Below are 16,302 nucleotides of genomic sequence, written 5' to 3' on the forward strand. Positions count from 1 at the left end.
CCGGCCCGCCGCGGCCCCGGCATGTTCAAGAACACGTTCCAGAGCGGGTTCCTCTCGGTGCTGTACAGCATCGGCAGCAAGCCGCTCCAGATCTGGGACAAGAAGGTGAGGCGGCGGTGGGGCCGGGGGAGCAGCGGGACCGCTCGCCTCAGCCTCCTGGGGCAGGCCCGGGGCTGCGCGGAGCTGCCGGCGAGGCGAGGCGAGACGAGGGGCCGCGGCCCACCGGGAAGCAGCCGGTGTGGCCCGGGCTCCCGTGGGGCCGCTCTGGGCGGGTTGCCGGGGCCTGAGCCGCCCGAGCCAGGTTACCGGCAACCCCCCGGGGAGGACGGGGGTCTTTTTTGGAGGGGAATGTGTTATTGTGAAAGTATCTTTTTTTTCCGCCTTTGCCGAGCAGAAGAGCCCCGCTAGGGGAGCGGGCCGGGCCTGTGTCAGGAATGCAGCACTACAAGAGGCTAGAAAAAAAATGTTAAATGCTGGAAATAGGCAGCAGAAAACAAAACGACCCTTCGCCACGTATGGTGGCTTCCCCCCAGTACCTGATGTAACTGAGATGGGGGTCTTCTGTCATATGTGACCCGTTTTTTAAACAGGCTTGCGACAGGTGTTTAAAGGTAGGCTGTGTGGCGGCCTTAGGATGTACAAGAAGTCATGAGTGTTTCATCTGTTTGTTTTTCCATTGTATCCGTTTCTAGAGTGGTTCTGTGAGGCTCCCCTGCCTTCTCCCCAGTATCTCGCATCAGGGAGCCCGTGTCAGGAAATTTGTGGGTGTTGAGACCTGCTGCTTCTTCTTCTTCACAAACCCTCTCCTCTCTGAAGTTACAACATGTATTCAGTTACTTGTGCTTGAACCTAATTTGAATTTCTTGTGCTTTTGGCAGGAATGAAAGCCTTCAAGGCAGACAGCAGACAGCGGTGTTGTTTGACCTCAGTGGGCTCGCATGGGCATTTACAAGTTGTGGGATGGGTGACAGGCAGCGCAGACCCATCCTGTTTGCTGTCAGTGGGGTACCCATGTAGCTCTGTGAAGAACTGGGTTGCGTCACATAGCCTGGCTCTGTGCATGTGCCTGCATTAGGGCTTTTGCACAAATATTTGTGACTTTAAAAAAGGATCAGCAGCTTATCTGGATGGTGTGAGGATGGGGTGCGTTAAAGACTCTTAGGCAAAGGGATGTAGCATGCCTCCAGACTGGATAAAGCCATGAGCGATCTGGGCTGACCCTGCTTGGTGGTGGAGCTTGGACTGGAGACCTCCTGAGGCATCTTCCAATGTGAATTGTCCTGTGCAGGGACCATTGCGACTGTGCAGCTTGTGGGGTGGCCAGCAGGAAGTCTGCTTGCAGGGTGGACGTAAGCAGTGGTCCATTCGGGTGCAATAGTCACTGGATTGGCCAGAAAAGACTGATGAAAAATTAGCACTGCTGTTCCCAAGAACAGCAGCTGGGTGTGCAGGCTGTTTCCATCACCTGCTGTAGGGCTTGCATGAGCTACATGGGCTCATGTAGCACTGCCCAGTGGCAGCAGCCCTGCATCCTTGGGAGCAGTGAGGCTGCATGCAGGCAGACTTAGAGGTCTGCCTATCCTGAGGAAGCACGGCCAGCTTGGGCGAGCTTGTTGTGAGGATTGCCCTGCTCACAAAGGTGTGGCATGAAACCAGAGTGGGTTTTCTGACTTCTTTGCCTGTGGATATCAGTGTGGCTCACTCTTTCACCTCACTTTTCCATTTAAAAGGAGTTGGGTTGGTGGGTTCGTAATGGTTTCGGCATTCCTGACCTGACACCCTTGGTGTGTTTGCAGCAGCAGGAGGTGAAGGGCAGCACTTAGGGCATCTTGCTGCCTTGGAACTGAGAAAGCGGAGTCCCTCAGGTCTTTACAGCATGTGGTGTCATCTCCCCTGCTCAGCCCCTTCAGAAAATCCTGCTGGTGGTGCAAAGACTGTGTGAACGTACAGCATGGGGAGTGCTACTGATGGTTTGGGTGCTGATGGCCTGCTGCAGACAGGGAGCTGGGTGCTAAGTTGCTGATGAAGCCTCTCTGGCTTGATGGAGGAACCTGCCAGGCTGGCAGCAGAGGGGCAGGCTGGTGTTCATGAAGTGAGTAAATGTCCAGAAATGGTGAGGGATTTTTCCAGTGGGCTTATTTATTTATTTATTGGAAAATACTGATCTGTCCAAGCCCAGACATCCCAGGAATGGTCCAGCTATGGCAACGCCACAGGAGAGTGTTAGGGTTGGAGTTTCTGGAAAGGGGGAAAGCAACCAAAACTTTGCAATAAGTGTTAACTGCTCTGTTCAGGGGTGCATGAAATGACCTGTAGTTTTGGTGAGAATTGGAAACAAGGGATTTGATGTTCTTGCACGTCCTAGGTGCGAGACTCTCTTTGCAAAAAGTACCAGCAGACAGTGATTTTTTTTTTTTTTAATTTTTTTTTTTAAATCTTGGGGAATTTCAAGCTTTTGTGACATGGGGAAAACCATTTCTTGTTCAGCCCTAGTAGGATGTGTGCTGCTTGTGCTGATGGAGACAGTGTGAAGTAGAGGCGTCTTCATTTGATATAGGTGTAGAAATGGGGTACAGGAAGCCTTTCCTTGTTGTGAGCGTGTGTAACCTCCCTCTAAGTAGTAGGATACAGTCCCTCCCTTCTCTCCCTTCTCCCTCAGGGGCTGTGGGTAAGCTGTGGGCAGGCCTTGGTAGCAAACCCTGCCAAGCCCAATCTGTCGTGGCCACCAGCATCCTGTCCCAGGGGACTTGGTAGGACTGAAGTGTCCAGGCCTTGGGAAGAGCATGGTGACTGTCCCACCGTCCCTGCAGGCAGAGGTTCCTCCTTCAGCCTCATCTGCAGAGAGCCAGTAACTGTTGGGGTGTGCTCTTTTCTCCTGCCTTCCAGCGCTGCATGTTCCTGGTTTGGAGTTGGAGACCTGTTTTCAAGGTGTCTTCTGTTTGCCTTCCAGCACTTTGTTGTTCTGAGTACTCTGTTTATTCCTGCAGCATCCTGCCACCATGGTCCCCACCCTGACATGTGGAGATACACTGACTGGTCTCCAGGGGACTCGCTGACACTTTTCTGCAGAGCAAATGGGAACGGTTCAATGAAACTTGTCAAACCTATCCATCCTCTTGCTAATTTCTCCATACTCCTTCTGCTGGCACGTCAACACAGAATATCGTTAGCAATTTCAAGTGCTGTTGGGAGGAGGCAAGGTCAGCTAGCTTTCAATACTCGTCTGAATGTCAAATGCATGCTCTGCCACCAGAATGTAGGTAGCAGTTTCCCTGATGAGCACAGCCAGGATCAAGCCCCTGCCAACGCTGTGGTGGGGTTCTCTCTTTGCAGCCCTTCTCTGACTCGTTAGTTCTTTTGCACAGTATCTTTGTCTGGGTTGCTCCAGACCTCTGCATCTCAAATACAGCAGACCATGCTGCTCACTCCTCCTTGCCAAACCTGTGTGCACCAGGCGCTACAGCAGAGCGATGCAGCTCCTGCTTTTGCCTCTTGTTTTGCCCCCTCTCCCTTCCTGGGGGAGGGAGGTGGCACAGGGGCCTGTTCTGGACCCACCGCTGACTTTGAGAAGCGCTGGCCTGTCTCGAGGCGAGTGCGTACCCATGCCTACGGTAGTCTGGGCAATGGTGCCAGCCGTGTTTCAGCTTGCTGTTGCTGGCACAAGCCCATCGCCTAACGAAGGGGTGTCCGGCAACGATGCGGGAGCGAGCCTCCAGAGGTCGGCCTCAGACCGTGGCAACCCATCCGCTGATGGGTGGGTGGCTGGGCCTGGGGAGGATTGCTCCTTGCTGCTTTTCCTCGGGTCTTATATCTGTTCAGACACAACTGTCTGTGAAGGTGCTGTTCCCTCCAAACCTTGCAAGGTTTGAGGTTTGTATCTGCAAAAAAACCTTTTCCAGTTTGTTTTTAGACAGCAGGTAACTTCCCAGTTATCCTGATTCAGAGGATATTAGGCATTTGAAGAACTTTTATTTTCTAAGAGGGCTATTAGCCTTTTTTCCAGCTTCAAAAATCCACCTTCTTAGGCTTAAGATGTCTGGAAAATATTGGCCAAGTACCAATGTGGAGTGTTTTGTTTAGATTTCTAAAATTTTCTGAAATCTTATCTTTCTGAGCTTCTATGTAGTAGGGGAAGGCCCCTGAAGACTGGGAGCTCTTGCTGAGTAGCCACTGCAAGCACAGCAGAACCATCCTTACCGCCCTGTGCCACACAGAGCTGGTGTCTGTGCCTGATGGAGCCAGAGTTTGCCTCTTGGTCTGTATGAGCTTGTTGTGAAGGGGGTCCCAGAGCTGGCAGGGGAAGAGAAGTGCTCCTTGGGCTGTGACCAAAATGTGTCCTCCATCAGGGAGGTGGTCCTTGAGGCAGGCAGGAGGCGAGCTCAGCCTCCATTGGGGAGCCAGGCTCTGGAGTGAGCCGAGGAGCTGAGATGGGGCATACAGCACCACCGAGTCCCGGAGGGCAGCGCTTTGAGCCCCCATTGGCAGTGAGCTCTTCTGATACTATTCAGCCTTATCTTACTGAAATGGTGAGGCTGCTTGGACTTCTGATCCAGCCGGTGCTGGATGTCATGCTCCAACTGTCTGTGTGTCTGTCCTGCCAGCGCTGGCTTCAGGCATGTGCAGACAGGCTGGCTTTTGTGTGGAAGGGTGCCTGCATGACCTGGCTACCGTCTCCCTGCAGCTGGGTGGTAGTGCAGCTCGCAAAAACTTACACCAAGCTAGGTAGGACTGGGAGGAAGGGCTCTGCTGCAGTCTGGCCCTGTTTTGTACTGATCTACTTGTCTCTTTTTCTACTGTCTTTCATCCTGTTTCTGGCAACGCTGAGGAAGAAGAGTTGCTTCTTTTCATTGTCCCTGTAATCTGGGGAAGGAAAGCCTTCACAGGCTAAGGAAGGGGACCTGGTTGCAGATAGAAACACTGCTGACTAATTGGTTTAAAGCATGTTTAGCTGTTTTCTCTGTTACTGTCCTCGCCAGAGAAGCCCAAACCTGAACCTTCTCCCCTCTGTGGAGCCATAAGCTACCCTTGGTGAAAGCTGTCTCGCGTGGCATGGAGGCAGGCTTTATTGTGCACTACTGTCACCTGCATAGGCGGGGTTATTTCCTGGTGTTAAGTCTGCATGCTGTATCCCTGTGGCTTCCAGGGTTTAATTTCCCATATGCCAATCACTGCTTCAAACAGAGAGGCACATGGGGTTTCTGCTGGGCTGGTGATTTAAAAAAAAAAAAAAAAGATAAAGGCAACTTATCCAGACCTCGTGCAGTTGGTTTCTCCTGAACAGACCTATACATCCATGGGAGTTGCATTTGATGCAAAGGAGAGATACAGTTATCCTGTAAGGATCCTCTCTCTGAGCTTAATGTTTTCTAGAAGTATCTGTGCAGGCTTGAAGCAAAGTTAAGAGCAGCCTGACAGGGCGAGCTGTGCTCTTGTGCTTATCAGCAGCAGCTGGGTGATCCAGGCTGAGGTTTTGTGAAACTGCTTAGCGTAGAGACAGACCAGGGGGGTGGGCTGCTCACAGGGCTTATCTCTTTCTTCCAGCAATTATACGCAGCATCACCCAGGTAGGTCCCTCTGAAGAAATGAACTTTGAAGATGAATTGCTAAACCTGTAAATCATTTTGTAGCTCATGACTGGAACCATCCCGTTAAAAGCTTAATGTATCCTATATATTAGCAGTGGTGATAGGCGCTAAAATAATTTATTCATGGAGCCGGAAGGAGCGTTACAATTTGCTGATCTAGCATTGGGGAAGAGCAGAGGGTTTAATTAGCAAATGTGCCTTTTAAATGGAGATAAATTTGATGGGAAGTGAACTGCTTCATTAAAAAAATAAATCCTCAGATCCTGGGATTCAGCCATGTTGCATGTGGAGAAAAATGAATTTGTGTTGGCTTCTGGTTCCGGCCCTGGCCTCCCTGAGCTCTGTGGGGAGCTGGCTGCATCCAAGTAGCCAAATCCCTAAGCCCCTCAGCAGAGCAGATGATGGCTCTGCACTTGCGTACGCTGCAATTACGAATAATTTTAACCAAGTTTTTCCACAGAGGCAGTCAGCCATGCCCAGCAGTAGAGACTGAGACCCCTTGATGACCAGTGGCTGGCTGGTGGCTCCCTTTGCTTGCCCCTGTATTGCTCCTACTTGTTCTTACCCTTTATCCCACTCTATTTTGATCTTGCTCTGACACTTCTCTGTTTGTTTATTTGGGCCTCTAACGTGAGACTTGAGTCAGTTTTGTTCACTGTAGCATATTTTGATTTATTAAAGTCTTGTACTCGGTGTCTGTGCAGCATGCTGGGCCATAAACTCTTGCTTGGAGTCCTGGCACTCTGGGGTGGTGATCAAAGCCTTGGAAACAGCGATGTCCAGGACAAAAGGAGCCAAATGAACGTAGATGGGTCCCCCGGGATCTTTTTCCCCCTCTCAATGGAGCTGTGGGCGCCTCTTGTTTCCCTCTTGGGTAACATCTGTGCTGTCTGCCCCACTTTTCTTCCAGGTGCGCAATGGCCACATCAAGCGAATCACTGACAATGACATTCAGTCGCTGGTGCTGGAGATTGAAGGAACTAATGTCAGGTAGGAGAAGGCATTTTCGTCTGCCCTAGTGTGCCTTGGGGGCTTGGCCCTGGCGCAGAGTGAAAGATTTCAGTGCCCAGCAGACATCTCCTTCAGACTCTACTGCAATCTCTTTGTCAGTAAATTGAAGAATATGATCTTGGGTCAGATCACTGATACCCCTCTGTGGCACTGTACCGTGCCTTTCCCTGGATGTGCTTGTAGAGCTCTCTGTCATCCTCAGTGGGACTAAGGGATAAAAAATGGAAATAAAGTCCCATTATTTTTCCATCACTTAGGGGAAAAAAAGCTATATTTGATACCTGGTCTCCAGTCAGTGCTGCCAATTACTGAGAAAGCCGCCAGTTACTGAGAAAGCAGCATTCTGTCTTCTGCATCTTTTATTGTCTTAGGCCTGCTCTGCTGCTCTCCCAACAGCAGGAAGATCAAAGGGAGATTTATGAGGGGAGTCGCTTATGGTGCTTCACTTAGCAACCTTGTCTCTATCGACCAGGGAGAGAGACGCCAGCTCCATGAGCAAGTTCAGAGTCTCCAAGGCTTCTCCAGGGGTGATTCAGAGCAGGGCGCTCCTTATAAGGGCAGCGGAGACTCCTCTCCTGCAGACAGACTGAGCCAACACTTCTTTTCCTCCCAAGATGTGTTGATACAGAACTTGCCAGGCGTGACGTGTAGTTCTAGGGTTCATGACCTCTGTTTTCCCAGCCATATAGAGCACAGAGGGCCTCTGCTGTGCTCTGGAGGGCTCTACCTATTCAGTCAAGGGTAGGAAGAGGTTGTGTTAAGAAACAGCACTGATGTGGCCTTGAAACTGGGGAGGTGAAGCTGTCTAGGAAGGTGTTTCATGCCCTGGGTGAGAAAAGTGGGATTTGAAATGCATTCTTTGGGCCTTTTATCTTGTTATCCCTGCAGCTACCTCTGAAACTCTCACTCCTGTTACAGGAAGCCCTGGCTGTTGCTGAGATCTTACAATCTTGGCAATCTTTTTCTGCCTGTCCTCCAAGACTGTGTTAGGTTAAGAGAGAGACTTGGGACTCGGGCTGTGTGCTTTGTGCTGTGTGAGATCCTAAAGCGTTTTTCTGTCCCTCTCAGTACCACATACATCACGTGCCCTGCTGACCCAAAGAAGACCCTGGGCATCAAACTACCTTTCCTGGTGATGATCATCAAGAACCTGAAGAAATACTTCACTTTTGAAGTGCAGGTGAGGAGCGTGTAGCGGGGAGGCCCCTTCAGCAACCAGTGAGCCTGCAGTCTTCTGTTGGAACTTGTCCCAGACAGCAAGTGGTCCCCAAAACAGTTTTGCTTTCTTGGCTATGTGATGTGTCAGGTCTTCTGCTAGGGGGGCATCAGTTGCTATTCCTGAAAATGGGTCTGTTTCCTTTGTTAAAAATACTTGTGCTGTGAAACGGAGGGGTGGGAGTAGGAGAGCCCTCTCTGAGACGGGTAGAGCCTGAGTCTAGAACAGCTGCTGTCTTGGGGAGCTGGGGGCCCCCTGATGCCTGGGTCAGCAGCCTTCCTTCCTTACCCAGGTGCTGGATGATAAGAATGTACGGCGCCGTTTCCGGGCGAGCAACTACCAGAGCACGACTCGGGTGAAGCCTTTCATCTGCACCATGCCCATGCGGCTGGACGATGGCTGGAACCAAATCCAGTTCAACCTGTCAGACTTCACACGCCGGGCTTACGGGACAAATTACATTGAGACCCTGAGAGTTCAGGTGAGAAGCAGGCATGTCCTACCCACAGAAACCAATGGTTGGTGATCTTCCTGCTGGCTGGGACAGCCTTGCTGTAGATCGGGAATCCAGGTTTAGCCCTGACTTGTTCCTTTGCCAGTCCTGCTCTTTGCAGAGCACTATGGGACGGGAGTGAAGGTCCGACTGAGGCAGCAGAGGTCTTGGTACTGCCTCACTTCACTGGACTAGACTGAGATGAAGGAGCCCATTTCCATCTTGTTTCTCTTGCTGGCTGTCAGTTAGGGTAAGAGTTGCAGTCCACCTAAAGTTCCCTACAGCATGCCACACATCCTGCTAGGGGGAGGTCTGCTGGGAGTTAGCCATGTGCAGCCTTGCTGTGCAGACATGCCAGACAGCGACTGGCCAAGTGGGAGCCTGGCTGGTAAAGACCCCAGGTGTTATGGTCCATACATATTCCCAGTTGAGCTTGTTTCCTAGTGCGCGTGGAGTGACCCTGCCTTCACCGAGCTCCTTGGACCAGAGCTGACACAGTGTTTCTGCTGAGGATGTGAAACTTGTTCCATATGCTAGGGATTCATGTTCATTGTGTCCAATGGCATATGTTATTTTGAGGAATGCCTGTGTGTGGAGCATGCCTGTTCCGTAGTATGATGGGACTGCTGCAGTTCCTTGTTAGGTTGCCTTGAGATGAACAGGCAGCCAACTGGGAAATGTCTGCCTTCTCACATAGCTGTGAGGGGGACTGGAGCGACTCCTTTGCTGCCAGCTGATAGTGGAGGCAGCGCAGACTGGTCAGTCTCATTCCTGACCTCAGGGAGGCCCTGAAAAGGAAGTGTTAAAAATGCAGCAAGCTAAGGCTGAGAGTGTTCCGGCAAATGCTGATACCAGTGGAGAGGCAGAGGTGGGTTCACAGCAAAGAACCCTCTAAGCAACTAAGGCAGATCTCAATTTGCAGAGATGCCAGAGCTCGGCCAAATCTCTTGAGCCAGCTTGCATCACTGGAGAGAGCATCTAATGCAAAACAGAGGGCATAGGCCAATGTTTCTGCTCTGATGCCCTGTCAGATTCAGAGAGGCAGTGAGGTCTCTTCTCCAGCTGCTAAGCCAAGGAATCCAGGCTGCTGCATGACAGCGAAGCTGGATGTAGAAAGAGTATATGGAAAATGGACTGACTCGTTGTTTTGACTCTCAGATCCACGCCAATTGTCGCATTCGACGGGTGTACTTCTCTGACCGTCTCTACTCAGAGGATGAGCTCCCAGCTGAGTTCAAGCTGTATCTGCCTGTCCAGAACAAGGCCAAGGTGAGGTAGCCATGGGCAAGGAGGGTGGGAGCAGCAGCTGGGCCAGGCTAGCATTCCTCTTCCCTCTCCCGCTGCCTTCACAATCCAGAGTTTCTTCTAGCAGCAGAGCTCTTACAGCTTTGGCTGTCAGCCAGGGAGCACCCTCACTGTTGCCAGGGTGAGCAGTCTGTCAGGGGTGCCTTGCTGAGTGGCTTTCCTGCCAGAACACATGGAAGTTGTCATTCCCATCTAGGAGCAGGGTGAGCTGTGCAGCTGCTCTGCACGTCCTTCCTGTTCGTGTTGAAGGACTCTGGGCAGGTTGGCAGCCTCCCGGCATCTCTCCGGAGCTTTCACCCATGACTCAGTGCAGTGGCTTTGCTCTTCAGAGCTAGCTGCAGCTCCACACTTGTCTTCCAGGAGAGATGCTGTTTGTGTCCCTCTAATCCAAATCTGCTCCCCTCTGATCTCTTCCCTGCCCAGTGCAGACAGTGGTGCTATGAGGTGGGAAGGGGATAGGCAAGGTTGTGGCTGCCCAGCAAGAGATGCCAAGCTCTGCTCTTATGGTGATGGGAGAGGAGTCCCTGGCATATTGGCAGCAGTCTTGAGGCTTGTGAGGAAGCACTTTCTTTGCCAGGGCCAGCCTGTCCCAGTGCAGATGCTTCTTTTAGCAGAGAAGATTCCTGGGCAAAATTTCAAGGAGCTGAGGGAGGATTTTGGGTGCTGATCTTAGTGGGAGGTAGAAGGCAGTGTTTACAGTAGGTAACTCCTCTGAGGAACCTGTCACTGCCTTCTGGGCTGTAGCAGCCTCCCAAGAATGCCTGGGGAATGCTTGGAGACCTCCCAATACAGTTGTCTTGGTGTTGCTGAGTCTAATAAGTGTCTTCTTTCTTCTCCCTGCTCTGTCCAGCAATAACACCACGTTGGGAAGAGATGTGAGAAATGTTTGGGGTCAGTAGGAAAATGAAAGCAGGTGGAAGAGAAGGCCCTGCTGAGACCAAGTTTTAGATCAGTTGACCTTGCCTAGGGTAACTTTGATTCATCTGGTATCCCTCTTCTGGACAGGACACAATTAACCATGTAACAGGTCTGGGACTATGCTGTTGGTGTGCGAGTTGTACAGAATCAGAGTTCTCCTAGCTGTTCCTAAAGTGCTGAGCCTAAACACTGCAAGTGGCCTGGTACCTGATCTTTTGTTGCACAGAGGCATTGCTCAAAATGGCCACTGTGCCTCTGAAGAGGGGATTCAGCAGGAATTACGGGGTTAAGTGTGCCCTCTTGAAGATACCAATTTTATTTTTTCTTTCCTTGTTTTCCATCTCTTATTTTATATATGCTCTAAATATGGATGTAATACTCTTGGAAAGTCATTAAACATTTGACTCTCTAAGTCTGCTTCTGACTTTTTCCTCCTTTGATGGATCTTTTAACTTGCATGTGTTAGCACTTCAGAAAGTGCTGAAGAATTTCTTTAGGAACCCAGATGTTAGAATTTGCCTCTGAATTTGACTTTTATTGGCAGCCTCACTGTTTAAGGGATGGCACAGACGTGGACAACAGCAATCTGGAGAGAGGAAAAATAGTAGGGTTTCCACAGAAGAGACAGGATCTGTCTCCAGTCCATGAGGTTTCTGGTACTCTACCTATGACAAAAACTCACGCTGTTCACGTTTAGTACATGGAAATGGGTTTGTCATTCCCTTCTTCCTTGAAGCCATTTTCCCAGCAGTGACAAATTGGTCTTACCAGCCTGTTGAGGCACAGATCTGTTCGCTGTGTAGTTAAACAACTCACTCCAGCTCTCAACCAAGCCTTTAGCAGCTACTTATAGCAAGAGGCACACAATAGTCTTCCAGCTGCCAAATTGTCCCTTTCCCCAGGGATCAAAGGGGAGGTTTAGCAAAGCAGCATAACAGGAGCGGAAGTCTTTTCCTGTTCTGAAGCTGCCCTTCCCTGCCTCAAACCAATCTGCCTTTGTTGTGGAAGGGCTTGCGGAGGGGAGGCTGCAGACCTCCACTGGTAACGGAGAGCCTGGGAGTAGCTGATGCCTTTCCTCTTTGGGGCCAGACCCCCCACAGCTACTCTGGTGGGTAGGTGCTTAATGCAGGTACTGATTTGTCCCTGGTGTTGGGCTGTGCAGTGAATTGGGAAGACTTCACTTTCATTATTGTCCTGTCAAACAAAGCTAGTCTCTCGCAGGAGGAGGAGAGCCTGTTGGGGGACATCTGCCCCAGACTCTGGGTTTAATACTGACCACTGACTCTCCACCTGGTTTAAAGGTTTGGCATGTCTGTGCACCCTCATGGTCAGCAGCTCCTCTGTATAGATCCTACTTTACCTCTGTGGCAAGCTCTCAGGGCACCTATAACGCAGCTGCCTTTTTTGCACCTTTAAAGCTAGTGGGCTTTGAACTGGAGGTGCTGACCCCGTGGTGCCACGTGGTGCTGGATGGCACTTGCAGAAGACTTTCTGGAGAAGACCTTTCCAATTTTTATAGCAGCTGAATAGCTTGGTAGCTCTAAGGAGCCAAGCCAAGGAAGCTCACATGGGAAGGCACTATCCATATTGCTTTGACATCTGTCAAGGCTTGGCTGGACTTGAGATTTGTTAAGTGGAATCGCACTGTATCATGTGCCAAGGATCGCCCTTAATGAAGTCCACGGTGAGGCTTTCCTGCCATGTTTTCAAAGCTTGCCAGGGCTGGGGGAGCTGCTGAGGGAAGCCATCAGACCCCGGCAGGGTAAAGCGTGCATCCTTTCCCGCAAGCCCTGGCTCATGAACATGTGTTTTTGGCAGTTGTTGGCAGGTGAGCACTCGCTAGGAGCTGCTGCGCCTTTCCCTGCCCCACTGTGGCCCATGCTGGAGTCAGCCCTTGTCCTCGAGGAGTTGGGCTTGCTCTGAGTGAGTGACCTTAATGTGTTAAGAGGGGCTGGGCTCCCCAGGGCCCCGAGCTGGCTGCCTCTGTGGAGAGATTAGATGGGCCTTGCTGCCAATTCCTGCCCGACCTCTAGGAGCTGTGCCAGCGGATTTGCTGGAATAAACTCCCAGCCGCTAACTCTTACATCCATGTGGACCCTCTGTGTATTTTTTAATATGAAACAAAATACTGAATCTTCCTGTTTACATGCCTCACAAAGTGGAGCATCCTCAGATACTGGCCCTTTCCTTTAGGGCCAGGCAGTGGTGGATTTACATGGTGTTCTTCAAAAATCTTCTAATCCCCCTCTCCCATCAAAACTTTAACCATCTTGCTGAAGGTGAGTGAAGTTTGGATGCTCTCCCTGCAGGAGAAGAGGATGCTTCTGGTGGATAGGCCAAAATGGCACAGGCATCCTGTCAGCAGTTGTTTCCTAGAGTAAACATGCACCAGCAAAACTCCTGCAATGAAGCGCCCAGCTTCTTACTGCTTTGGTTATGACTCTTGACCTGGCTGGGACACAACGTCCTACATGGAAAGAGTGGAGGAAGGCAGGAAGGACATGGATGCAGAGACGGGAGTCTGCCCTGAGGATGGCTACCGCCTGCATGCTCCTGGGGCAGCCCCAGCTTGGTATGAGGGGTGAGCAGAGGGGGAGTCCTGGTTCAGTGCAGGCAGCCTGTGGAGAAAACATCTCCTTGTTCACCTTTCTGTGGGTGGCCTGCTCCTTCCTTCCTGCTAAGTCCTTATTGCAGTTCATGTCTAGTGGGGAAGAAAGGAATCTTTCTTCATAGGGAGCCCTGGATTCAACCCAGGGCAGAGCATGGCCTGCCCAAAGATGAGTTTTCCTTGCCTCCCCTGGCTTTTCACCTTCCTCTTCCATTGGCTGTGGCAAGGTCCGCCACTTGGGCACTTTGATCGGGACCTGAGTGCTGGGAGCCAGCTTTCTACATCAAAGGCAAAGCTTCCCTTTGAAATCTCGGCTGCTGAAGGATGGTGAGTGCACGGGCTGCAGCACCTCAGGGCAAGGGACGGGAGAGTGATCCTTCCCGGGTTGAGTCAGGGAGCAGGCATGCTCAGATGAAGCTGGAGCAGCTGGCAGTCACCATGTGGCGTGAGCCAAGGCTGGGACATCCCTCGGCTCCGGTGGCTCTGCCTGGGGCAGGTGGCAGCAGCTGACAGGGGAAGCAGACGATGGGGTTTTCCTGGAAAGCTTTCTGTCCATTTGCTCTGCTGCTGGGGGAGAAGCAGCCTGGGTGAGAGTCTGGCCCAGTGGAGTGGCAGGACACTGGTATGGGCTTCTGTCCCTGCCTGTGGCTTTCCCCTTACTCTTTGTCTCCTTCCTATTAAGTGGATCCTGACACAAAGCACATAGCTCTGATCACAGAGGTGATATGCAGGAATCAAAAAAATCCATGCTAAACTGCTCCTTGCCCTCTCTGCCTCCTGTTCAGCATCTCCCTGGATGTCTTGGGCCAAATGTTGTTGTCTCTGTAGAGGGATTACACCTCCAGGGCGACGCTAATCCTCTGCAGCTGCTTTCTAGCATGGGGCGGGCGGCGCTGGAGGCGAGGGAAATATTTATTTTGAGTTTTGCCATTGGCCACTGCCCAGGAAAAATGAGTGACCGTACTGGGGACTTTGGCCACCTCTGCACACAGGGAGAGCTGATCTTCCTGCTGCGCTGGTGCCTGCGGGAGAGGGGTGATAGCTTCCCCTGGCAGGCTGCAGAATGGGACCACCCAGGCAAGATTTTATTTGGATGAGGGAGTGGCTGTGTGCTCTGAGAGCTACCCTGGGGTGTGATGGGGAAAGCCTCCGAGCCACTAGAGGTGAGAAGATGATGGATGCTAAGTTGTGCTGAAGCAGACCTGCAGACTGTCTGCTCCACCGTCACCTCGTGCATTGCCCCTGCAGCCCCAGAAATTACTTGCCTCCCTGTGAGACGAAGGGTCAGGCACCATGGGGAACGAAGCTGGTGGCTGCGGGGTGGGCGTGAGGGGAGGTGACGGGCATGAGGCGTACACGTGTGCCGAGCTCAGTGCAGCCGGCAAGTGCATCCCACCCACAGCAGGGCTGTGCTGGCACTGACCCCCTGGCCAGGCAGCACCTGGAGCCTTGCTCTCGCCTGCAGCATGCACAGGCAGCGGGTTCAACCCCTCCTAGGGCCCCATGGCTCTCCTCTCTGTCCCCAGCATCGTTTCCTCCGGCCTTGAGGCCGGCCAGTTGCTGCTCAGTGTGTCCCGGCCCCAGTTCTTCCTCTGCGCCGAGCCCGGCTTCCTCTCTGTTTTCTGAGTCTTCTCAGCGGTGCATAGGGGATCGTACCGGGGCTTGCAGAGGAAGAGGAGGTGGTGGGAGGGAGCACAGTTTCTCCTGTGATGGTGCCAAGCGGGCAGAGGGAGCCCCTGCCAGCCCTGGTCACCCCCATCACAGCGGCCACTCCTGCAGCAGGCTAGCTCAGCAGGCCCTGGAGGACACTGAGCTCCTGGGGTCTTTTCCAGGTCGGGCTTCTCCAGCCTGTTTTGGGGAAGCTGAGAGCTGCCTGGTGGGGGTGTATCCTGGCAGGGCTGCCTGGTGCCTGCCAGGGCCAGGCTGAGCAGGACTCGTGCTCCCTTGAGCCACCAAAAGCCCTGGCCTGTGCAGCAGGTACATCCCTGCCCTCCCCAGGGTCTTGCGTCTGTGGGTGGCCGGAGGCGAGCCAACCCCATTGCTGGTATGGAGGGCAAAGCAGCAGCCTCCAGCGAAGAGCCCAGGCCCTGCTGAAATGCTGGGCTTTGTCTCCGGCGGGGTCCCTCACTGCTGTCCATGAGTGTTTCCAGATGGCCCCGGGCTCCTGCCACCAGCTCCACTGCAGCATCCGGGGAAAAGCAGGAGGGGGGGTGGGAAGTGAAGTCTCAGCTCACCGAACATGGGCAGCCTGGGCCTCTGCTCCCAGCGCCACCGATTCCCCCTGAGGAATTGCTCCCAGATCCTGTCCCACCCTGAATCAGCAAGGAGCTCCCTCGCCTGCCGTGGCAGTGGTGCCCAGGGAAGGGGATGCCACGAGCATCTGGCCCTGGGCATCCTTGGCCGGCTCAGCTGGCTTTCCCTGTGAGCCAGGCATCTCTCCAGGTACCAGGCTTCAGGGTCCCCACTCCTGCTTCCCACCAAGCCCTCAGCACCCCTGGGAAAGAGGGGAAACACAGCTGCCGTGGGAAATAAATCTGTTGTCGGAAATGCATCTGCCGTGGGAAATGCATCTGCACCCGCCTCTGGAGCTGCCTTTGCGGGGGCAGGGAGCGGCAAATCCCAGCCATGCTTTCCTCCTGCGTTGCCTTTTGGTCAGGTTCATGCCTTTTGGTAGCTCCCAGTGCCTGTTTGGCCCCAGTTCAGGGCAGGCTGGGGTGCTGGGTGGCCCCATGGCAGGGCTCCCGGTCCAGCAGAGCTGTGGGTCCTCCCACGGCTCTGGGGAGGACCCCCACAAGCACAAATCTGGCCAGAATGGCAAAAACCGAATTGAAAGGAGTTAAAAGCCAAGGAATGTGACCCAGCACAGCCTGGCTGATGGAGGACTGGAGCCACTTGGAGACCTTTTTTCCCCCCCCAATTCTTCAGGGTTTTTCTGACCCCGATTTTGGCTTCTCGCTTGGCTGCAGTGATGTGCTGAGTCTGAGCCAAGCGTGTTTCCCAGGGAATCAGCTAATGGCTGGGAATCACTGCCCAGTGTGGGCAAGGATGGAGGGGAGGGTGACCCAGGCCATGGGATTCCCCCCACAGTGCCAGCAGCCCCGGGAAAGCAGGGCAAGAGCCAGCATCGGTCCTTCCCTTTTAAAGTAATTAGTGGCTGATGAGTGGT

At 52.7% G+C, this 16,302-nt stretch overlaps 1 protein-coding gene across 6 annotated transcripts; it reads left to right on the plus strand.

Annotated features, from left to right (window-relative positions):
* The first annotated feature begins 6 nt into the window (after window positions 1-6).
* On the plus strand, window positions 7-15,419 carry CFAP20 (cilia and flagella associated protein 20). Of its 6 annotated transcripts, XM_010582969.1 has the most exons (7): window positions 260-2,092; window positions 2,660-2,928; window positions 6,496-6,575; window positions 7,665-7,776; window positions 8,105-8,293; window positions 9,464-9,574; window positions 12,722-15,419. In XM_010582969.1, the coding sequence occupies exons 2-7, from the start codon at window positions 2,893-2,895 to the stop codon at window positions 12,791-12,793; spliced, it is 600 nt and encodes a 199-aa protein (XP_010581271.1). In that variant the 5' UTR covers window positions 260-2,092; window positions 2,660-2,892; the 3' UTR covers window positions 12,794-15,419. The 6 variants fall into 6 exon arrangements, with proteins under 6 accessions (XP_010581247.1, XP_010581279.1, XP_010581271.1 ...); XM_010582945.1 differs by lacking the exons at window positions 260-2,092; window positions 2,660-2,928 and adding an exon at window positions 7-105 and having other exon boundaries at window positions 12,722-15,418; XM_010582977.1 differs by lacking the exons at window positions 260-2,092; window positions 2,660-2,928; window positions 12,722-15,419 and adding exons at window positions 7-105; window positions 10,461-12,699.
* Window positions 15,420-16,302: the final 883 nt, after the last annotated feature.

This window comes from Haliaeetus leucocephalus, unplaced genomic scaffold (genome assembly GCF_000737465.1).
Source record: "Haliaeetus leucocephalus isolate CR32 unplaced genomic scaffold, Haliaeetus_leucocephalus-4.0 Scaffold92, whole genome shotgun sequence".
Classification (NCBI taxonomy): domain Eukaryota; kingdom Metazoa; phylum Chordata; class Aves; order Accipitriformes; family Accipitridae; genus Haliaeetus; species Haliaeetus leucocephalus.